The following is a 24,769-nucleotide window of genomic DNA, read 5'->3' as shown; positions in this document are numbered from 1 at the left end:
TCCTATTAAATTGTTTTTTGCCCTGTCTTCTAATAATCAAAATAATTGCTCACCACGAAAGTGGAAAATAATAGTCACCACCTGCCATGCGGATTTGTTAATCTAATGGGCTGCACACTAACAGTTACTTCTTCAAATTCTAAGTGATTCATGACGGTGTACAGTGCTCACAATTTCACTTCTGATTGTACCGAAAATATGAGCTGCAGTCTGGCTGTGACGTCATCAGAGGCATCGCGTACTGCGGCGTTTGACTGATGTGGATCGTACAGTGGCTGGGTGCAAAGTGGAGACTAGTCTTGCCTAACAGGCTGTATTTCTATACTGGTGCAGGGGCCGGCTGAGGAACACATGCTGCCATCCACTCTATGCCCACAGTAGTAGCCTCTAAAACGGCCCCTTCCTCAGAAACACAATATTTTATAGCTATGTCATGAATCAATTTAGAATCTTTTTTCTATGAATGTAGTTAACAGAAAAAGTTTTACCCCACCTACAAATAAACTTGGCCATCTAGAATTTTTAGAACGAAACTGACAGTAGAACATGACGTCTGAACTACAACTTACATCCAGGCCTTGAAACTTTTTATAGCTCTATTATTTAATAGGTTTCATCACGTGCTGTAATCAAAACTTTCTAGCATTAATATAACAAATACTTAATCTACACTACTGGCCATTAAAATCGCTACATCACGAAGATGACGTGCTACAGACGCGAAATTTAACCGACAGGAAGAAGATGCTGTGAAATGCAAATGATTAGCTTTTCAGAGCATTCACACAAGGTTGGCGCCGGTGGCGACACTTACAACGTGCTGACATGAGGAAAGTTTCCAACCGATATCTCATACACAAACAGCAGTTGACCGACGTTGCCCAGTAAAACGTTGTTGTGATGCCTCGTGTAAGGAGGAGAAATGCGTACCATCACGTTTCCGACTTTGACAAAGGTCGGATTGTAGCCTATTGTGATTGCGGTTTATCGTACCGGGACATTGCTGCTCGTGTGGGTAGAGATCCAATGACTGTTAGCAGAATATGGAATCGGTGGGTTCAGGAGCGTAATACGGAACGCTATGCTGGATCTCAACGGTCTGGTATCACTAGCAGTCGAGATAACAGGCATATTATCCGCATGGCTGTAACGGATCGTGCAGCCACGTCTCGATCCCTGAGTCAACAGATGGGGACGTTTGCAAGACAACAACCATCTGCACAAAAAGTTCGACGACATTTGCAGCAGCATGGGCTATCATTCAGAGACCATAGCTGTGGTTACCCTTGACGCTGCATCACAGACAGGAGCACCTGCGATGGTGTACTCAACGACGAACCTGGGTGCACGAATGGCAAAATGTCATTTTTTTCGGATGAATCCTGGTTCTGCTTACAGCATCATGATGGTCGCATCCGTGTTTGGCGACATCGCAGTGAACGCTCATTGGAAGCGTGTATTCTTCATCGCCATTCCCTGCGTATCACCCAGCGTGATGGTTTGGGGTGCCAATGGTTACAAGTCTCGGTCACCTCTTGTTCGCATTGACGGCGCTTTCAACAGTGGACGTTACGTTTCAGATGTGTTACGACCCGTGGCTCTACCTTTCATTCGATCCCTGCGAAACCCTACATTTCAACAGGTTAATGCATGACCGCATGTTGCAGGTCCTGTACGGGCCTTTATGGATACAGAAACTGTTCGACTGCTGTCCTGGCCAGCACATTCTCCAGATCTCTCACCAATTGAAAATGTCTGGTCAATGGTGGCCGAGCAACTGGCTTGTCACAATACGCCAGTCACTACTCTTGATGAACTGTGGCATCGTGTTGAGGCTATATGGGGCAGCTGTACCTGTACACGCCATCTAAGCTCTGTTTGACTCAATGCCCAGGCGTACCGAGGCCGTTATTACGGCCAGAGGTGGTTGTTCTGGGTACTGATTTCTCAGGATCTATGCACCCAAATTGCGTGAAAATGTAATCACATGTCAGTTCTAGTATAATATATTTGTCCAATGAATACCTGTTTATCATCTGCATGTCTTCTTGGTGTAGCAATTTTCATGGCCAATAGTGTACTACAAATAAGGACATTTTTGTTTCAAATTTAGTTTTAAGTAAATTCCTTGAAAACTATTAGAGGTAGCTCAATGGGGTTACATAATGTTTTTATACTAAACTGAAGCCTCATATAAATTTTCATATTTCTAAGTTCAGTATTTAGCACCTTCAATTTTTCTTAGAAACATGGATTCTAACCAAAATATTGCTTTAATCATGTTGAGGCTTGTACCAGTTAATGCTGACATACATCTGCACATTATGACCAATTTTTGGGTTCCTAGCTGTTTATTTAGCGTCACTTATTTTTTCCTTAAAACAATGTATTCATCTGATCAATCTTGACGTTGACAGTTTACACATTAGTATACTAAAGCACATGCTGACAAAGTTCGGAAAAGGAACTTTAACTTTTAATCCATTCTGAAATTATGGTGCAATACTAAAGTGCTACGCACAGATGCGCAGATGCATTGTGGTGATGTGGCGCTAGTAGCAGTGAACTGGGATAAGTCCTGGCACATTCACTCGCCTCTGTATCTCACACATGATACAGTGCTTGTTTCACCACATGTTGTGATAAATAGAAAAATGCTGTGCAGCTACTTTTATGACTTGGCTAAAATAAAAGCATCATTTTTGGAGCTTGTTTTCTGGCTTATCTGTAACACACAGACTTTTATCTTGGTTTCCTCGTGAGCTATAACATATCTTTGGTACCACACATATTTTAGTATATAACATTATTTGGTTAAAATATCAGGAGCAATGAAAAAATTTCTGTTTGAGGGCATTGCTGCAGTGCAGTTGCAACGTAACATGACTGCAACACACCCGGATATATAAAGCACCGACATGAACGCAAGGGTTTAGTGTGTCATTCACCTCTTTCTGGCATGAGTGCAGTAAATGTGTAAATGTGAACTGTGGTGAAATTATTACCAAATGTGTCATAACGGGACCAGTGTACTGATATTCTTTTCTTGGCTGTTGAAGGGCAAACACCAGTAGACATGCATCAGAGAAAGACTAAGGTGTGTGAGGTAGCATGTCTGTTGATAACCACTGTTTTGAAATGGTTTGCCAAATTACGAACTGGTCACAATTTGATCTTGGAGGCCAGCCTCTTCCATTTTAGAGGTGCTCAAGCAGCTGCTCTATGATTCTGATCTCTTCCCGTTTGATTACTGCACCTTTGGTCCCTCAAAAAAGACCTCAGAGGGTTGACGATTCCTGTCGGGCGAAGATGCGCAGCAGGCAGTTATGGACTTCTTGAAGCAGAGGGACATAATCTCAAAAAATTGTAGCATATAATCATAACCATTTGTGCACTTACGCATGTGAAGGTGAGAGCACTTGTCCTTCTTGTTAATACCAATCAGTTGTTGACTTAGAGTATGGTCAAGAAAACCACAGTATTTCATTTCCTTGTGGACAGTTAGATACATGAGGTTAAGTGATTAAGTATCTGTCCTTTTGTTCTATTTGTCATTAGGTTGTCAGTATGCCTTGTTTTACTAGCTAGGAGCTAGTAAACACAGAAAGGCGCAGTTTTTCACTTGTGCCAGATTTCAGTGTTGTCGAATCAGTTTGCTTTGCACTCCTGTTAGTAGTTGCTAGACTGCCGTTCTAAAGAAGGTCAAATTGCTACTCAACATATAACGGAGATGCTGAGTCGCGATAGGCACAATAAAAGGATTCACACAATCGTAGCTTTCGGCCTTTAAGGCCCTCTGACAAAGGCCTTAATGCCTGAAAGCTATGATTGTGTGAATCTTTTTATTGTGCCTATCGCGACTCAGCATCTCCGCTATATGGTGAGTAGCAACTTTCCTTCTCTCGTTTTGTTACATTCCATCCTGGATTTTACATTGTTTGATAAAGATGGTCAAATGTTTATAAAACAACTCTTATCTGGAGATGAAACCCCTCCCGGCTGTCCGCATGGTCTAACATGCTGCTTCCCGAGCGGGAAGGCGTTCCGGTCCCCGGCATGAATCTGCCTGGTGAATTAGTGTCGAGGTCTGGTGTGCCGGCCAGCGTATAAATGGTTTTCGATTCTCAGCCAGGTTGGGGATTTTCTCTGCTCGAGGACTCAGTATTTGTGCTGTCCTCATCATTTCATCATCATGATCATCATCATTTGTGAGAGTGACTAGATTGCGTTGTGAAAAGAAATTGGACTGTGTAAAAATTGGGACTTTGTACAGGCACTGACGGTGCGCAGTTTAGCACACCACAAACCAATCACCACCACCACCACCACCACCATCACTTGAGATGAAACAAAGGCTCATCGCATTGGACCAGAGAGCAAATGCCAGAGAATGAGCAATCATCAGAGTGCAGAATGAAAACACTGTGGATCTCCAGCCAAAACGAAATTCAAATGCCAATCCTTTTCAGAAATAATGATGCTCTCAGTTGTTTGGAATACACAGAAGCTAAGCCACAAACATTACCTTGAAAATGGTTCAAAATGGTTCAGGAGTAAACAGTTAATATTACAATGATATGCTTAGCAACAACTTGAAGGAAGTGTGGAATAAGGTCAATCAGCATTTTTTCCTTGCATGACAATGCACATCTATGTATGGGTACTCATGCTGGTCAGACTCCTCAGAATACGCATTTTGAAGCATTGGATCACCCTTCATGTAGTCCTGATGACACTGTCAGATTTCTGTTTACCGAATTTTCTCGAATCTAAGCCGCACCTGAAAAATGAGACTGGAAATCAAGGAAAAAAAATTTCCCGATACTAAGCTGCACCTGAGATCTGAGACTCGAAATTCAAGGGGAGAGAAAAGTTTTAGGCTGCACCTCCAAATCGAAACAAAGTTGGTCCATTGTAATATGAGTCACAATTTAGGTCGAATGAATGACAATACAGCTACAGTAGTTCGGTTCTAGTCGTAAGCTTAGCAGTTAAGCTTTAGCAGGTAGCCATTGCTATGCGTCAGGCGCTCCGTCTGTATTTACATGGGTACCCTTCCTTTTTCAAGTGTTGCGTCTGGTTTGAATTGATTGCTTATTTTTCTTTGATCTGATAAGTGCCGTTCTCTTTGTTATAGGTGTTTACGTCACTCTAAGCTGAAAATGCATTATTGTACTGTGTCACGCATTGTTTGTCGCATTCTGATAATGAGTGTTTACGACCTGTCGCCGCTCGCGGCAAGGCTTGCTTTTGTGTGCACTACCGCCGCTTACAATAAAAAAAGAGAGAGGAATTGTCTCATAAGTGAAACAATGGCAAGAGACTGCTATTTGTTGTTACTTACACTGCTGCCTTCTTTGATAATGATCAACAAGAACCAAATAATAGACTGTGTATGATAGATGATGTTCTGAATGAGAGTTTAGCAAAAAATTTTCTCCGTTTGAAAATCTTTGCAGACGCCTCTTTAGTACATTACATTCTGCACAGAAATTACAGTCATCTTAGATTCAAAAATCTACTCAATTGCCGTGCTTCATTTGTGACTGTATCACTATTAGGCATCAGAATAATACGAATATAAACATGACATGATAGGTGTATTCTTCCGCTTTTGCTGTAGTCTCACTCTAGTTTCATAGTTTATTAGGCAGATAGGATTTAAATGAGATAGCAGCAAACACGAAAGAATACATGACAAAATGTTTATATTCGTATTATTCTTATGGTGAAGAGAATACTACATGTGATTCACAATTCACAAAAGTTCTTATTAGCAACCATCTCTTCTCACAGGTAGGAAAAAATTCAGAACGTAGAGTTGGCCATATTGACAAACATCCCAAACAGTCTTTCCAGTCGGATTTTTGTAGTACATTGAAATGCTGCTATACGGAATTTGTATTTACTTCGTTGGGTAATGTATGAAAATGCAGTGGTTGAAATTCGGGGCGGAGAATAAAGCTCGACTTCCACCTTTTTTTTTTTTTAATTTATTTACTGATGCAGAGGTTTTGGCGCCAGTATTTATCTTCGTGCGTGCAAAGGATGCCTGTGTATCGCTACATATATTCGACGGCAGAAGTTAGTTGTGGCGGCACCTACCAAAATTTTTCGGAACTTCCGCTTACTTTGCACTCGATTCTAATCCACGAGTGGTTTTTTGAATTACAAAAACCGGAAGAAAAGTGTGGCTTAGATTCAAGTAAATATGGTATTTGGTCCACTCAAAGGTGGTTTAAGAGGCCGTCAGTTCACCCCCGATGAAGATGTGAAGGAAGTGGTACATGTTCAGCTAAAGAACTTCTTTTCTGTGGGTATTGGAAAGCTTGTGCAAAAATAGATAAGGTGCATTGAAAAGTATGGTAACTGTATTGTAAAGTTTTTACTAACACTAAATAGAAAAATGTTACGCAGATTCTTTTTGACATGCCTCATATAGCAATATCATTTTTTGATGTTTTTTTTTCCTTGCTATTTGGTAGGTCTACAAGTGTACTTTTCTACTCTACATCTGTGATTATGTAACTTCATTTGGTGAAAGTACATTAAATGTAAGCAACCGTCTGTATCTGGAAGAACTACTTTAGCAAGCAGCACACACAGTATACCAACTATAGCAGACAGGCTGATACACAAATTGATTTGTGATGTAACATTCTCGCTGTGCAGGAAGCTCCTATGACTTCAGCAAGGGAATCTAGAAGACGTTCCAAGTCTGGACCAAGACCAGATGACCTAGAAAGGAGAAAAAGGAGCAGCAGCGACCTGGGGACAGAGGACCATGTCAAAAGTCCCATTACAAATTTGGTCCATGCTGATGGTGATAGGACCTCAGCACAGAAGGTACAAATGGAGTTAACATATTGTGATTTAGGAAGTAGAAATTTGGCCATTATCTCCCATGTAGCAGATTATTCTATTCATTGTACAGCAGACAGATGTTAAGGCAGGGAATCCATTTTTTGAAGCATAAAATTTTCTGATTTGTGACTAACAGCACAGATTTCTTCTCCTCTCTTGTGGAAGGTAAAAATTTCTGGGAGTCAAATCAGCTCATAATTTTTGAATTCTGCTGTTTACTTCCTTCAGATTTTGCTTCAGTTTTGTCTCATCACATGTGCTTTCCCTTCAGCGATTAATTCAGCACTCAATTGGTCACTACTAGACTCAATCTTCCTTTGGAACTTTTTGATTTTATCTGGCAGCCCATGAAAATTTCTCTCTCGACACATATCATATTTCTTCTTCGATGTCTCCCTTATGTGTACATTCAACTTGTGCACAATTTATAAGATCCATCTGCATTTTTGTAACCTGTATCTGCTCCTCCACTGCATTAATGTGGTTTTACAGTGCTTTAGACATATCTTTAAATTCAACTTCCATTGTGAACCACTATTCATTGAAACATTACTTTCAGGTGACAAACTAAAGATAAATTCAGGTTTATCGAACCCACCTCTACTGTGTAGAGTATAACTAAGTTAAGAAGTATAAGTGATAACATGTTGAATAGTTGAGGTCCTGAGACATTAACAAGCACTTAAACAAATCTGAGACTGTGCAAAATTTTAAACTTTACCGGCACATAAATTGTTCCAAGAAATTTCTGGCGAATTACCGATGTCAGTTACTTGCTGTTGTGGTATTTCGGCATGGGTACTCCGGGCCACCTTCAGGTGTATACTGCCGAAAGCACGGTAAGCTCCCATATTTCATCAAATGACAGGTAGAAATACAGTGTTTACCACAAGATGGATTTGATGGCTTGGAGGAGGCAAATATGCTACTGGTGTTACATGATGCACTCAAGAAGGATGCATGTTGTTTGCCCTGTATATGATTTGCCACATTCGCATGGAATCTTATAAACATGTGCCTCGTGCAGCTCTGAGTCATCATTGACCAATCTCAAAGCACCGAGATTTATGTTGCAGGATGCGAAAGGTTACTTTAAGCTAATGTCTCCGTAGTACTTTGCCTTCAAACTCTGTTGTCAGTGAATCAGTGGAACTATGACTGTTTGAAGCCCTTATAAGTCAAAACAGCTATTTCCAGGTAGATACTAAATGGAATCCTGTTGTAGAATAACTGTGTATTGTGCACAGCTGGTGTCATTGTGTAATTTTTATCATGTTAAGATGACTGATCTGACGTTAACGAGTTGAGATTCTGCCACAAAGGGTGCTCCCAGCAGCGCACAGACGTGCAACAGAAGCACATGTGCTGGAGTGACACCATGCAACGAAATTTGGGTACACCACACAAGGTGGTCAGAAGACTGTGCTGAATATTGTGGCAAAAAGCTGTTGACATCTGGCACTTTGCATGAAATGTTATTGAATAGAACTGAGACCATTTTGTGTTTATATATAATCTATTACTATGAAGAAGGAATTGTCAGAAAGCTAATGGTGTTCTCAGTCTCGTTACGTGCCTAGTGATGACCCAGTACTTCAACTGTTATGTAAGTTTAATTACTTGTTAATGTAGGTAATATAAGTACTGACAGAAAATGATATAAAGGGGAGTAGGATTTGTTACAAATAGGAAAGTAGCACTGAGTGAGCTACTTTGAACAATTCAGTGATCCAATTATTCTCATCAGAATTGACACCAAACCAATGCCAACAACAATAATTCAAGTATACGTATCGAAGTAACTAACAGGAGTGAAAGTATAGAGTGAGCACATGAGTGCATTGAGCAGGTAGCTCTGCATTTAAAGGTAGGTGATGACATAATAATAATAATAATAATAATAGAAGATTTGAATGCTGTGGCATGGAAAGGAATTGAACACAGTGTTAGAGAGAAAATAGTCTTGGTAGCAGGATTGAGAGAGTGGAAAAACTAATAAGAGTTACGCAGTAAACTTCAGCTTCTCAAAAATCACAAGAGGAGGTGGTATACTTGGGAAATGTCTTGAGAAGGTGGAAAATACCAGGTAGATTGCATTGTGGTCAGACAGAGGTTCCAAAATCAGATATTGGATTGTAAGGCACACCGAGAAGCAGATATAGATGTGGACCACAATTTAATAATGACACATAGTAGGCTGAAGTTTACGAGAACTGACAGGAAGAATTAACATGGAAAGAAGTAGAATACTGAGGAATAATAATGTACATTTGAAGTTCCCTGAGGCTGTTACAATGAATACCACAGTAGGCAGTTCAGTTAGAATGGAAAGGACATCTCTAAAAATAGCTGTCACTAAAGCTGGATAAACATAGCCATAAGCCTTTGTTAGCAGAAGATGTACCTCAACTGATCGACAAAAGAAGGAAATATAAAAACATTCAGAAAAGAAAGGAGTACTGCAAATAAGTCATTCAGGAGTGAAATAAATAGAAAATGCAAGGAAGCTAAAGTGAAATGGCTGCAGGAGGAATGTGAACAAATTAGGAAAGAAATGGTCATTGCAAGGATTGATTCAGCATCTAGGAATGTCATAACAACCTTCAGTGAAGTTTAAAGCAAAATCGTCAACATTAAGAGTGTAAGAGGAATTCCGTTGTTGGAAACATAGAGGAGAGAGTGGGTAAGTGAAAAGATTACATTGAAGGCCTCTACCAGGGGAGGAACTGTCTGCTGGTGTGATAGAAGAAAATCTAAGTCGATTTGGAAGATATAGGGGATGCAGCATTACAGTCAACATTTGACAGAGATTCGGACAACTTGCAATGAAATAAGGCAGAAGGCATAGAAAAAATTTTCTTTAGAATTTCTAAACTCAGGTGCACTTTGGCAAACAGGTAACTATTCAACTTGGTGTGTAGAATCTATGTGACAGGATACATACCACCAGACTTTCGGAAAAATACCACCCACAATTCCAAATATAGTGTACGCAAATAAGCGCCAGAATTATTGTGCCATCAGCCCAGCAGCTCAAGCATCCAACTTACTGACAAGAATAATGTACAGATGAATGGATAAGAAAATTGAGGAGATCTTGGGTGACAGTCAGTTTGATTGTAGGAAAATTAAAGGAATGACAGAGGCATTTCTCAAGCATCTGTTGCAAAAATCAGCACACATTTGTTGACCTAGAAAAGGGTTTGATATGTAGAATTGTGCAAAATGCTCAACACTGTATGAGTGTGAGCTGTAGGGAAATACCATAATATACTATAAGAAGTGAGAACGGAGAACACCAAGAATAGAGTGTGTCAAAGAAGCAGTGACAGAAATAAAGGAAAGGTTCAGGACAGGGATTAAAATTCAGGGTGAAAGAATATCAGTGACAAGATTTGTTGATGACACTGCTATCCTCAGTGAAAGTGAAAGGTAGAATAACAGGACATGATGACTGAAATAGTCTGTTGAACACAATGTGGTAAGCGAATAGACTGAAGAAAGGTGAAAGTAACAAGAATTAATGGAGAGATTAGTGAGGAACTTAACACAAATATTGAAGATCACAAAGTAGACAAAGTGCAGGAATTCTTGTACCATGGAAGCAAAATAGGATATGAAGCGAAAAGGACATAAAAGGCAGACTAATGCAGGCAAAGAGTGCATCCGTGCAAAAGAAGTCTACTAGTATCAAACAGCAACCTTTTTGTGGAAGAAATTTCTGACAATGTATGTCCAGAGTACAGCATTGTTTGGAAGTGAGGCAATGACTAAGGGGACACCAGAAATAAATTGAATAGAAGAGAGTGATATGTAGTGCTATAGAATGATACTGTAAATTAGGTGAAGTGATAAGATAAGAAATGAATAAGTTCTCCACAGAATCGAAGAGGAAAGAAACATGTAGAAAGCACTAACAAGAAGAAAGGATGGAATAATGGGTGTTGAGAGGGAACTGTGGAGGACAAAACTCTAGGGGAGGATGGAGATTGGGATACATCCTAGAACTAAATGAGGATGTTGGTTTTAACTGCTATTCTGAGATGTATTTCTATTGGCACTATTACCATACACACTATAAATGTAATTCGACATTAGTAATTGTAAACCAGTTAGTAATTTTCTACCCAGTTTCATAGCTTGCCATGCCTCAAGTTGAGACAGATTTGTTTGGGAAAAACAGGATTTAAATCACTATCCAAACATCTTGAGTTAGGTTTTCCATGGTTTCCTTAAATCCCTGCAGCCAAATGGCTTCTTTCAATAGTGAATGTGCAGTTCCTTCTCCTTCATGCTTATGCTCCACCTTTAATGATTATGACACAAATGGTGTGTTGTATTCTGATCTTCCTCCCTCCCTCTACCCTTCCACTGTCCACCTCTCTCTGGGAGTGTGTACAAAATTACTTGGCCCACGGCAGTGTAGATCGCACTGTAGTGGAAGAGATGATTATGGTGGTGTGCGTTCTGTTGCGGATGGACACAGCATGTTCAGGGAGGTGTAGACAGCTGAAGCCTTCACACAAATGCGTATGTTACAGCCAGTAATTTGACAAATGCAAAAGTTTGAAATTAATCATATCTGATCAAAGCACTATAGAGAGAGAGAGAGAGAGAGAGAGAGAGAGAGAGAGATGTGTTTGATAGTGTTGCATAAGTGATACGGCAATGTAAAATAAAGAACATGTAGAGTCTTCATTACTAACCATCTGTTAATCGCTTTCATCAAAATGTAAGGGTCGAAATCTGTTGTCAGTGTCGGAATTGCTAGAGTGAAGATCTTTTCATGTCCGGTATATGTCTTTTTGACAACTTCCGCCTGTCTGCAAAATCCTGCCTATCCTGGCTCAGCAATAGAAGCAAATTTCTCTTCACCTAGGTCCCAGACATCCTTGAGCTTAAAAGTGGCATTCATGGTAGCCATGAAATTCTTTCCTTGTGTCTGTGCCATTTCCATTGCATTTAGTTCTGGATGATTTGTTGGCAACTGAAGAGCGGAGTCTCCTCAAGTCCATCGTTGTACATTATGGTTGAGGAGCTGTTGGCTGTTTAATATACAATGTAAGATAACACTTTCATCTGTCCGTATTTTGAATTTAATTTATTTCTGTGACCAGTTTTGGAATTTCTCTACGCCATCTTAAGGCCTCCTCGCAGATGTGTAGTAGGAATCAGACCTCATGAGCATTTGGAATAGGGGCCAGCATTCAGTAAGTGGTATGTGGTATGCGTAAACTTATGGTTTCAACAACTTTTTCTGGGTTGTTGCTTTTTATTGATGCGTATAACCAATTTCGATGCTTCCTCACACAAATTGAATATTCTGAGAACTTAAAAATTTTGCTATCTCAGCTTTCTTGCTGTTTATAGTTGGATTTTTTTCCAATATGTTGTGATAACTTGCATTGTCAAGCACAGTGACGGAGTTGCTTTGCAAGTTGGGTATTAATTTATGTGCCGTCCACCTGATACAAAAAGTTTGTGATTCAGTCGAATTGCAATACTGCTTTATACAGGCATTTGAAGTTAATGTCCCATTCCCTGTACTGATAAGTGGGTTAATATACTCTCTCAACCTGTGAAGTCATGTGACCAGTGTGTAGGGACACTACATCAGTAGTGTGTGGTGTAAATTGAAAAGTTATGTTTGACAGGAGGCATGATAAGGTAGTCCACGCCATTGTGGTGACCGCGATGTTCGCATGACGTAGTGATCAGTGCATCTGTTTAGCAACCAGGAGATCCCAGTCCGGCACCAATTTTCGGCTTAGCCTATTGAAACAATCTGGTTCCCATTGGCAGCTATTGTCTTGATTCATAGTGGCTTCAGGATAAAAAATAGTGTCTGTTCTTTCTGACATGTCCGAAAGGACAGAAACCACATATGTAAGTCTTACTTTGTTTACTCCTCCCCTCACTTTTTGTCAGACAGTGTATAATCAACTCTTCATGGAATTGGTTAAATGGTGTTACTCTGCTAGATACATCTTCTGAATGATAAAACTTATTTTTTATAGCCTCCTCGTTCACCTTATCTGACATTGTGGAATTTCTCTCTTTGGAAGATCGCGAGATACATGTGTGTGAGTCCTCACTATCTCATGATCTACCAGAATTGAGAAACCGGGTTGAAGCAGCTGTTGCATCAGTTATATGTATGTGGTGGAAAGGTGTCAGAATAATTCGGAAAATGTACATCTACATATACACTCTGCAAACCACCGTGATGTGCATGACAGAGGGTATGCCCCATTGTACAAGTTCATAGGGCCTCTTCCTGAAAAATGATTGTTTGAATGCCTCAGTGAATGGACTATAAATAATGTAAGGAGTAAAGTTAATAGTTCATCAAATAGCTGAGGAGCCAAGTCTTCGAGAAGCTCTTAACAAATTGCATACAATGCTACTTTATTGCAGAAGGTAGATGAAATTTTCTTTCCAAATGTAGAGCATTATTAATTTATATTCTTTTTTATGTATTCATTTATCCTCTCTATGATAAAGCTGCTATTTACAAAATTCAGTGTAACAGCTATTACATGAACTGCATTTGTCAGGCTGATGCGTCTGGGAAGTTGAGGTACAAGATATTGCTGAGACATTGTCTGTGCTCTCAGCTTAGTAATTTTGAAAAGTTGGTTGTAATACTTCTGTAAAACTGCCACCCTTTGTTGAGAACTGAAGAAACTCACAAGATTTTCATACACTTAATAAGGGTACAAAATTGGACCTGTTGGAACAATTAGAGATTGCAGTACATAGTGAGAAAAATAAAAATACATTACATGAACAGATTACAGGAAATGGAAACAACTTTTTAAAAAAATGAGATCTGGTACATCATCAGAGTCTATGCTTAGCTATTTCAGTTGTATTTATACTGCTGACCATCAGTACTTGATAAGATTTGAACTCCCAGACATGTCTGTGGGGACGTGCAATGTCTTCTATCATTGATGAGAGAGTATTTGATTTCTCGATTCTGCACACAAAGCACTCAGTGGCGCTATACATATATTTGTGTGTTTGTACACAGAATTTCCTATCGAGGAGGAATACAGACCGTGCACATGAATTTCTGTAGCTGAGACATTGTGTATGCTCACAGACTGCATATGCTGATTTATTTAATTTCACTTTACTGACTTGGCGAGTGATGTTAAAACATGATTTAGAAAGACATATTTACAAGGGAAATGATCACTAATTTTATTTCTATTTTTATTACTTTTCTAAGATTATTGTAGAAAATTCTGGTGATGAAGGCTTGCTCCTTTGGAACACATGAGGTCTAGCACTTTTACATTGTCAGAGGTGGTTGAGCCTGCATTTTAACTATGAGTTCAACAGTAGTAGCTTTGCATCTGCCATGGATAAACTCAAATATCACACACTTTTAAAACAATCAATACTCTTTCCAAATATTGAGCATTATTAATTTGTACTTTTTTTTTTTTAAATTCATTTATCCTCTTTAGCCATTTTTCTCCCCTTTTACAATTTTTGTATCTTATTACTCCTTGGCTGTCCTGTTGGTTTTCCCATCTGTTTGCCATCCATGCCTCTTTTTCTGTTGTTTACTAGTGGCAACCTGTAAAGATGGTGGAGCCTTTCCTTCCTTGTGACTGTAGCTGATAAACTGTCCAACCGAGCAAGCACTCCATCTCTAGTGTCAACACTGTTGATGAAATTTTGAACGTTTAATTCTTCTTTTTCGTCCCCAATGTGTCTCAGTCATCCTTTGTTTTACTTCTTGTTTTTTGTTTGTGCTTTCCCCATCTCCAACTTGTCAATTTCTTTGTCCACTTCTTCAGACTCTTCAGGCTGTCATGATTTGTCTATTGATGATACTTGAGTGTAAATTTTCTTCTAATCCTGCCCTGTTCTGTTTATCTCAACCTGCAATCCTGAGTACCTTCTCTGTATAATCCTTTGAAACTCATGTTTTGCAGAGAAAGAAGCCCCTTTCAAGTCCTTTGTGTATTTGTTTAGTAATTTTTGCTAGAATTTAACTTTATTTTGGGCTTGTAAACTTTACTCAAGATTAGTATTTTGAATTTGAAATAATTGAGTGATATAAATTCGTGCAAATGAGAAGTAGCTTGTTGACTGTATTCTTTTGGTCTTGCAGTACAGTGAAGATTTAAAAGAAAGAGGGAAGGAAAAGTACAACCTTCCAGAAGCATTCTCTATGTTATATGTTTTGGCATTGTCTTACTCAATTTTTGATTTATAATGGCATGAGATATGATATTCCAAGTGCTATGTTAAACAGGTGCATTCCCAGCCATCTCAAGAATCTTCAGAGTCTACATCAAAACTGGAGGATGTGGGAAGAAGAAAGAGACACAGTAGTGACAATAAGGCTGCCACTGCCACCGTGATGAGTAGAGTGGAAGACAGTATTAGAAGCAAAGTTCATGCCGGAGATAAGAAACACACACAGGAGGTATGCATACATTTACATAGTTATGTTAGATAACTTAAGTGGGTATTTTATGTATTTTTGCATACAGGAGCCCCAAATTTGACATAGGGGGCCAAATAGTGTGCTCCGAAACAGTTATACTGCACAGTCATTGAACCTGATTGTCAGATCTGTGATAGATCTGTGGCACCTACCCTGTTCTACAGAGCAGGCAAGCTGACAACCTGCATGTGGTGAGACGTGGACATCTAACACATTTTCACCTGCTCACGGTTTCACCATCCTCTGATCACTTTCCACAAAAGTAGCGTGTGAACAGTGACCATCTTTGTCATTTCGAGAACCTCATTCCCAGGTGCTGGGCCGTAACAATCTGCCCTTTGTCAAAGTCGTTTACATCAGTGGATTTCACCATTTGCAGCCCATATTGTTGCTAGAATGATTCCCCTTTTATCTCTGCTCCACTTGTATACTTCCCTTAATGTAAGCAGAAGATAGATTGCTACTTATCATAAAGATGATACATTATGTTGCAGACAGGCACAATTAAAAGACAGTTAATCATTAGCTTTCTCCCACAGCCTTGATCTGAAAAAGAAAGAGAAACATGCACACATTCACTCACTCAAGTAAGACACCTGCCGGAATGCCATTGGCATTCTGGTCTCAACAGCCAGAAATTGCAGTAATGTGTGTGTGTGTGTGTGTGTGTGTGTGTGTGTGTGTGTGTGTGGCTGGAAGATGGTGTACAAGTGTCGTTTGATTGTACTTGTTGGCAACTTAATGTGTCATCTGTACAGTAAGTAGCAATCTATCTTTTCCTTACATTGTTGATATTCCAATCTGGAGTTTCCACTGTTCGTGCACTTTCCTAACTGCATCACGTTCCTGGTACACCACTCAGTGTCATGGTCGGTAGTGGTCAAAATGTTTTGGCTCATCAGTGTATGTAGCTGTGTATGTCTACATCAATAATTTTCATTACAGTGTATATTCCAGTTTCGTCCCATTCCTTTCATGTATGGAGCATGGGAAGAATAATGGCTTGCACTACCCTGTTGTCGTCATTATTCTTTTGAGCAGTGAGCGTGTCAGTAGGAAATTTAGGCAGTAAGGAAGTCACAGCCTCCACTTTTCCTATAATGTTTTCCCTGTGCTCTGATCTTAATTCAGCAGAAATAAGATGGTTTTAGGCAAATAGTGTATTTGCTTCATCATCTGTCTGCCAACCCTTACAATTCAATAAAACTGTAACCAGATAAGTCACTGTGCGTGATGTGAACATTAGGGGAAAGAATCCCATGTCCAGTGGAGGTACCTGTATTTATATTATTGTCATTAAAATCCTTCTAAGTGTATTCACTCTTGATCTTAGAAAATAATTAAAATGCTGAAGTATCAAGGTTTTGGTCACCTTACAGTAACATTGCTCAGGGCACAGTTAATAATATAGGGAGTGGGTGCTTCAGTGTATCTCACACCCGAAAGCATCAAAAGATCATGTATGTAACATTTCTCAAAATTTTATTGGCTCTAAAATATGACAGTACAATGATAAGAACAACCATTCTGTCTAGTGTTTTGTTTTCTGACAGTGTTAGTTGTGTGGTAACAGTGATACACTGTAGTACTACGGATAGTCTTCACTGAATGCAATGGAAGAGCGAGTGCCAAGTTGCTGCCACGCCGATGGCAGCCACATCGGAATACTTCTGCATCTGAGAGTGTTGTGTTACTCTGTGCTTTATGTTGTACATTTTGGTGATTGCATATGACAACATTCCCCACTGCTGTGAAGGTGCTTTCACAGAAACAAAGATAATTGAAGTAACAACCTGAATAAATCAAAATTACATAATTACCCTACGACAAGCTGCAGAAGACTGCGGGTACCTAATACACTCCACAAGCCATTTTGTGGTGTTGATGGAGGGGTCCTTTATGTAGCACTTTTACTTCTCCCTTTCCTGTTCCATTCGCAAATAGTACATGAGAAGGAGAATTGCCTGTTTGGCTCTGTGTGGTCTTGCATGTCTCTTATTTTAGCTTTATGGTCTTCTACTAGACATGCATAGGAAGAAGTATTTGTTGACTCTTTTTGGAACTTTACCAATAAACCACACTGTGATGCAGAACGTCTGTCTTGCAGTATCTGCCTCTGGACATGGTTGATCATCTCTCTGATGCTTTCGTGCTTACTAAATGAACCTGTAAAGAAATGCACTACACTTCTTTGCATCTTCTGTATTTCCTCTGTCACTCTTATCTGATACATATCTCGTACTGATAAGCAGTATTAAAGTAATGATTGAATGAGTGTTTTGTAAGCTGTTTCCTTCATTAATGGACTACATTTCCTAAGGATTCTTCCAATGAATCTAAGGCTGGCATATGGCGTTCTCGTGATTAATTTTATGTGGTTTTTCCATTTCATATTGCTCCTAATGCATACTCCTAGATATTTTATGAAAGTAACTGCGACCAGTAATTGTTCTGCACTTGTGTAATCATACAGCGAAGGTTCTTTCTGTCTGTACTTGCATTGTGTTCATTATGTTGAAGATCAATTGCCACTTCCTGCACTGAGCGTCACTCCTCTGCAAGTCTGTCTGCATTGCACTATAATTTTCGAGAGTCGTGACTTCTCTGTATACAACAGTGTCAGCTGCAAAAAGCCTCGTGGAACTTCCAACATTATCGACTAGGTCATTTATATATATTATGAAAATTAGTTGTCCTATAACACTCCCTTGGGGTATACATGAAGTCACTTTTGGTCTGAAGACTTATCTCCGTTCAGAATGCCATACTGTGTTCTGTTCATGAGAAACTCTTCAATTCAATCACACATTTAGTCTGATATTCTGTTGCTCAAATTTTGTTCATTAGGCTGCAGTTTGGAACTGTATCAAATGATATATGGAAGTCGAGGAACATGGGATCTACCTGAGCGACTCTTCAATTCAATCACACATTTAGTCTGATATTCTGTTGCTCAAATTTTGTTCATTAGGCTGCAGTTTGGAACTGTATCAAATGATATATGGAAGTCGAGGAACATGGGATCTACCTGAGCGACTGTATATACTGTGTCTTGTGGCTGAATAGAACAATTTCGGTTTCAAACTATCATTGTTTTCAAAACACATCTCGGTTCTTACAGAAGTGTCATGATATGCAAGCATAAAATACATTCCAGAACTCTACAGCTGAACAATGTAAGAGATATAGGCTTATATAGTGAGGGTGTTCAACGGCCATTCTTGAAAATTGGGATGACCAGTGCTTTTTCCCAGTAATCGGGAACACTTCACTCCTCCAAAGATTAAAGTACACTGCTGCTAGAGAGGGGCAAGTTCTTTCAAATATTCTGTGTAGAAGAGGACCAGGATCAGTTCTGTAAACGATGCTGCAAAACGATAGCCCTGCTTCCACCCCATGGGGTCTTCCCCGAATCAGCCAGCTGCATACAGGAACTGAGGATGGCCTCTGAACCCAGATGACAAGCGTTGTTCGTGCTTATGTGAGCCACTATTTGCAGCGAGATGCATCTAGTGCGCTCAGTTAGTGCTGGCAGAGCATCTCCCACATCTCATATGAGATAACCCGACAAGCAAACAGAGTGGACACTGGACTCCTTTCCTGACCTGCCCCCTGTTTTCCTGACAGGTTCCGTCAACTGGCTGTTGTTGGAGATCCCATTGACAAGCAGTTCCACACTCTGCACTTCTTTGGACCTTTTGGGGAGGTCGGCCACAGTTTCAACAGATTAGGTATCTCGTGCTGGCTGAGATCTGCTTTCAGCAGTAGGCAATGCCTCAAACCTTGTTTAAGGGGACACCCGCACAGCCAGTACCCACCTTAGCCTTCTGACCAGAGTTTCTTGACCCCGCAAATGTTCACCGATCGCCGCCAGGTAAGTATCAACCGAATGGGATGTGCTAATCAGAAGATGCAGCAACATCGGGGAGCCCACATGATGCTATGGTTTCTACAAATTCCAAAGCATTTGTCTCGGACACACCAACCAAACTGCTGTCCAGAGCAGGAGCCTGTTGCCTGTCAACCATGACTGGACACAGCTTCGATTTGTTTACAGACAGTGGCCAATTCCTCATGTATCCTTACGCAACAGGTGCAGTCCCTATCCACCTTTAATCAATTATTGTCTGAACCGCAGGTAATGTAACCCCAACTCTGGAAACAGAACTTATCCAACACAAACAGTCAAAAACAATGAAAACGTTCAGAGCAAAAATAAATAACAACACTAGAAACAGCTAAATAAACAGCTACTCAGAAGAATGTGAGAATGCCACTAAAGTAAACAATGTATACAATCTGTATAGAAACAGTAAGCTGCAGCTGCTGTGAACTCCTCTCTGCTAGGAGGCCGGAGCTCTCCCCAGTGTGTATCCCTGAACAACTTCCAAAGGTTTGTTCTTAGTGCCGTGGCTCACTCTGCATTTTTGTATTATCATTCATTGTTGCAAGCAAAGGCCTCCCCAAAATTTTGAGCCTTGCAATAATTTTTTTCTTTTTTGGGCTCTAATGTCAGATAGTGCCACATTACCCAAAAGTCGTACACACAACATGTAGGCCTATGTGTCTTATTAAAATTAAAATTTGCATAACTCTGCCTGATGATGAGGTTTAAAGCCCCGAAATGAGTAGTGTGAATAAAAGTAAATTTCGACTGTTTACAGTAAATTTGTAGTTTCTATTTACATTAACATCAGTCATGGTGAAGCTTAACCTCAAAGACCACGTTTAAAGCACATCTCCACTTTTGAACATGAAGTTGCCATGTTTGTGTGGGAACCGTTGCTTCTTTACAACATCTGTTTTATGGCAGCTGCAGTTGAAATGCCAGTGGCACAACTACATCCTTTACCATCACTGACAGAGGAATGGCTTCTTGTTGGCAGAAGATGAGAACACGGGGCTAGGGAGGACTGATGGTTCCCTCCTGGCTGCTGTGTCACTTAATCCACAGTGTAATTTAATGTATCTCTGCAGACTTTATGCAAGCAGTATGCCTGGAGCTTAAGAATTCTGTCTTGATTAACCATTCTTGTGATCCATGTTTTCAAAAGATACTGCAGGTCTCTCTTCAAGTATCTGCCAGTTCACAGTTTTCAGTATTTCTGTTAAGGAGCCATCTTCTCTGTCCTCATCTGTAAATGCTTCCCTGTTGCTCTCATCTTTGTTTCCTACTTGTCTCAATGAAAGTGCTGCAGTCAAATGTCTGAGCGAAAACAATATTGTTTTGCTTTTGTTCAAAAGTTTGTGTGTACACATATTGCCACGTGTGCTGTAGTGGTTTCTTGTCATAAGTCTGTCATATTCAGAAATGGAGAAGTGGGCAAATGAGAGAACAATTAATTTTATAAATCCGATTCTTCTACAATCGGCAGTTCTGGGATGTCAAAATTATTGTATAAACACAATGTTCAAATCTGTGCCAAATGCGAGGCAAAGAAATTACATAGGAAGAGCGGAAGTGCAGGTTGGTCCTCATCTGTATTGTTTGCCTTTGATGTTTTCAGTGTCATACTGTCTAAAGATGTAACTAAAGAAAGAATTGGTAGTGCAAACAGTGGTGTATGCCAGTGACCAAAAATAAAATGAAAATAAAAATCTTTCAGCAGTGTGTACTTCTGGTACCATGAGGCTTATTGATGAATAGTGAACTTAAAAGAGGTATATTAAACCTCTCTGTGAATCACCAGCAGTTAATAATTGAAAAGTGATCACCAATCGGGTTGTAACTGGTATGCAGTGTCTCATAATAGTATCAGTTTTATCATTTGTCAGACAAATTGTGTGTACTAGATATTTGAAAGTGTCTCTTCATGTTGTGGTAAATTTCTGGACTAGGTATGTTTCTAACATCAGTCCACTAGTTAAATTTTCTTAATTATTCCTCTTACTTGAAAAAGAAAGCATCCACAAAGCCTGATTTATCTTGTTATTTCTAATTTGATTCCTTGTTTAATGTAAAATCAGTAGAGCAGCACTCACTCCCGTTAGCACATATTAGTTCATTTAGGGCAGTAGCGTGGCCTCCCGTAAAAACTTACAGCCTGCAAGAGCATTGAAACAAGTGTTGCTGGGCAACAGTGGCCAGTAATGTTGTAGTACATATGGCTGCAATTTGTGTGGCCACAGTGTTGCCAGACACCATCGTCAGGATGTGCTGTTGGCAATATGCAATTTTTATGATCTGTGTAAACATACCTTGTGTTCTCCTGCAACACCAGTCCGTGACCACTCATCTGGCCCTTCCTTGCATATGCTGAATGATAATGGCTGCCTCGGACTATTACGAATCCCCTACTCTTGAGCAGTCATGTATGTTTGTATGTGTGTTGTTGCTGTTGTGGTCTTCAGTCCAAAGACTGCTTTTTTGCAGCTGTCCACACTCCTGTGTCGTGTGCAAGCCTCTTCGTGTTTGCATAACTATCTACATCCATTTGAACCTGTTTATTATGTTCAAGCTTTGGTCCCCCTCCACAGTTTTTAGCTGTCAACTTCCCTCCAATACCATATTGACTATTCATTGATGCCTCAGGATATGTGCCTTCATCTGATTCCTTTTTTAGTCAAGTTGCACCATAACTTTCTTTTTTCACCCCTTCGATTTAATACCACCTCATCAGTTATACATTCTATCTGTGTAATCGTCAGTATTTTTCTGTAGTCTCACCACATTTGAAAAGCTTCTCTTTACTTCTCTTCTTAATTGCTTATCATCTGTGTCTCAGTTCCACACAAGCCTACACTCCAAACAAATACCATCAGAAGAGGCTGCCTTACACTTAAATTTGTTTCATGCTAACAAATTTCTCTCTCTCAGAAATACTTTATTTACTGTTACCAGTTGGCATTTTATATCCTCTCTACTTTTCCGATCATCAGTTATTTTTCTGCCCAAATAGCAAAATTCATCTACTACTTTTAGTGTCTCATAGTCTAATGCAATTCTCTCGTCATTGCCTGATTACCAATTTCCATTACCATTGTTTTACTTTTGTTGATGTTCATCTTATAACCTCTTTTCAAGGCAGTATCCATTTCCTTCAGTGTCTCTTCCAAATCCTTTTCCATCTCTGACGGAATTTCAGTGTCATCAGCACACCTACACAAGTCCTTGTGTAGGCTGTACAAATATTTTATAAGCTATTTCTTCTGTAGGTCAACTACTATTTCCAGTGCAACAATAAATAAAAGCCTGCCTGTTGCCTTATCTACAAAATAGCCACTTTATATCCTCACTAACTGTTGTTACCAGGTATTTTCATAAATTGAATGACTCTGTGACTGCCAAGTGAGATTTTGCACAATATCCCAACAAGATGTTTGCCGGTCCGGTTCCTACAATTTAAGCTCATGTCTGTCTCTAATGACCTTGTCATCAGTGGACCTGTAAAACTGTAATCTTTCTTTTTTCTCCACTTGTGACTTTTTAACCACAGGTTCAGAATAAAATGCCAAACATGACAGCAAAATATGTCACTGATCAAAAGTCTCTTTCTTTTTCCCTCTCTTACGGCTGTTTTGACGTGTGTCATTTATCTTTTACATTGGTCAGGTACCTCAAACTCTTATTTAATAGGTGCAGCTCCAAGCTTCATCTCAAGAGCATCCAAAGTCTGAGTCATTAATGAAAACTCTGGAAAGGAGAAGAGAGAAAATAAGGTACAGGAAGATGCAGGCCTATTGTGCAACATGTAAAATGGAACATAACAACAAAGATGCAGTCACTGGTGGTGACAGGAAATCGTCACGTGCGGTATGCAAACAATTAGAAATATTTCTGTGAGCTCTGGTGCATGCAGAGTAGCGTAGCGGTTAGTGCTGCCAGTAAAAATATTGCTGCAGGCTGTGGTGCATGCAGTGTGGCGTAGTGGCAGCATCGCCGGCTTGCATGCTGTTGATCACCAGTTCAAGTCTGACCACCAGCAGTTATTTGTTGTTTACTGTTTATCATATTTAGAGGGTTTGTATTGTCTGGAGTATTTTATGTTTGTTTAAACAGCAGCATTTTGGGGTATTTGATGTTTGTTGTTTGTATTAATAGATGCACTCTTCTCCTAACAGGAGTTCAATTCTGTTATGGCTGTAGATTGTTGTTTGTTGTAAATGTGGTCTCAGTGCTAAGTGTTATATTACACTGTCGATCCTGCTATTGGATTTGGATTTCATTCTGATTACAATGTAACAGTATTAATTTACCCAAGTCAAAAAAGTCCAGGACAAGTACTTTAAAAGAAAGAACAGTAAAATTTATAAAAAACAAAGTTTTAATGAGGATGGCAAAAATGTACTATAATTTCTGTTGTATCACATACAAGTATTATATTCCTCTTTGTAGACATATAGTAACAAAATAAATTTTAAATAACATATCAGAAAGAATCATATACACTGGTTTTCACCAGTGCTCAATAATTCAATTAAAGAAGAAGGTTAAGTCTACTTACACATGAGGTTTGTTGAATAACCAGTAAATGATTCATTCCATTTCGTTGTAATATACAATGCAAATAACTTGTGCAAAATGTAATAAAACTTCTTTGTTGGCCAGTAATTATTTATTATTTTAGACATTCTATTTTTCTTCACTCTTGTGATGTTATCTCTCCGTTCATTTCTATACTCCTTGATCTGTTTGTGTTTTTAAGTCATAGTTCTTGCCTGATTGTTGTACTTTTTCTCGTGTCAGATAGTCTGTATCCAGCTGTTGTTCTTAAAAACCTAATTTCTGCAGCTTACAGTTCTCTTAGATTGTGTGCTTCAAAATTGCAGCTGCCAAACTCATGTTTTAGTGTATGCATTGCATAACATTATGATTTTGTCTCGCGTGAAGAGTATTGTGGATTGTGATTCCCAGATTGTGACCAATGCCCCTTCATATTCCTCCATTTCCGTTCCCTCCCCAAAATCTCTCGCACCAATGGGAACAAGGAATTGGGGCAGGTGGTTTGCATCCACATCAGATCATTGATTTTGGCTCTGCAAGTTTGAATCATATAAAATTTCATTCAAAGTTAACAGCTGTTAATTAATTATGGTTTTGTAATAACCATTGAGAAGTTGAAAGTAGATAGGATTCATTTTTCAAATCACATGCAAAATATATAACAAATCAAGTGTTGTGTGTGTGTGTGTGTGTGTGTGTGTGTGTGTGTGTGTGTGTGTGTTAATTTTGCTTTTGTGTTCGTAAACTGGTGACATGGCATATTGTCATCCATAAAAATTCCATCATTGTTTGGGAATATGAAGTCTGTCAGTGGCTGTAAGTGGTCTGCAAGTAGCTAAATGTCACCATATTTAGTCAACAATCGCTTAAGTTGGACTGGAAGACCCAGTCAATTCCATGTAAACACAGCCCGTACCATTATGGAGCCATCACCAGCTTGCGCAGTGCCTTGTCAACAACTTGCAATAGCATCTTAACACCAAATTTTGCTG

At 39.5% G+C, this 24,769-nt stretch overlaps 1 protein-coding gene across 1 annotated transcript in view; it reads left to right on the top strand.

Annotated features, from left to right (window-relative positions):
- The window catches only part of LOC126106175 (serine/threonine-protein kinase PRP4 homolog), a 168,689-nt gene that overhangs the window by 26,219 nt on the left and 117,701 nt on the right, over nt 1–24,769 (top strand). The window contains exon 4 of the mRNA XM_049912413.1: nt 6,673–6,846. Coding sequence (XP_049768370.1) covers nt 6,673–6,846 — 174 coding nt within the window. The remainder of the gene's footprint in view (nt 1–6,672; nt 6,847–24,769) is intronic.

This window comes from Schistocerca cancellata, chromosome 10 (assembly GCF_023864275.1).
Source record: "Schistocerca cancellata isolate TAMUIC-IGC-003103 chromosome 10, iqSchCanc2.1, whole genome shotgun sequence".
Taxonomy (NCBI): Eukaryota; Metazoa; Arthropoda; class Insecta; order Orthoptera; family Acrididae; genus Schistocerca; species Schistocerca cancellata.
The sequence above is the reverse complement of the archived record's forward strand: the minus strand, read 5'-3'. Positions and strand labels throughout refer to the sequence as shown.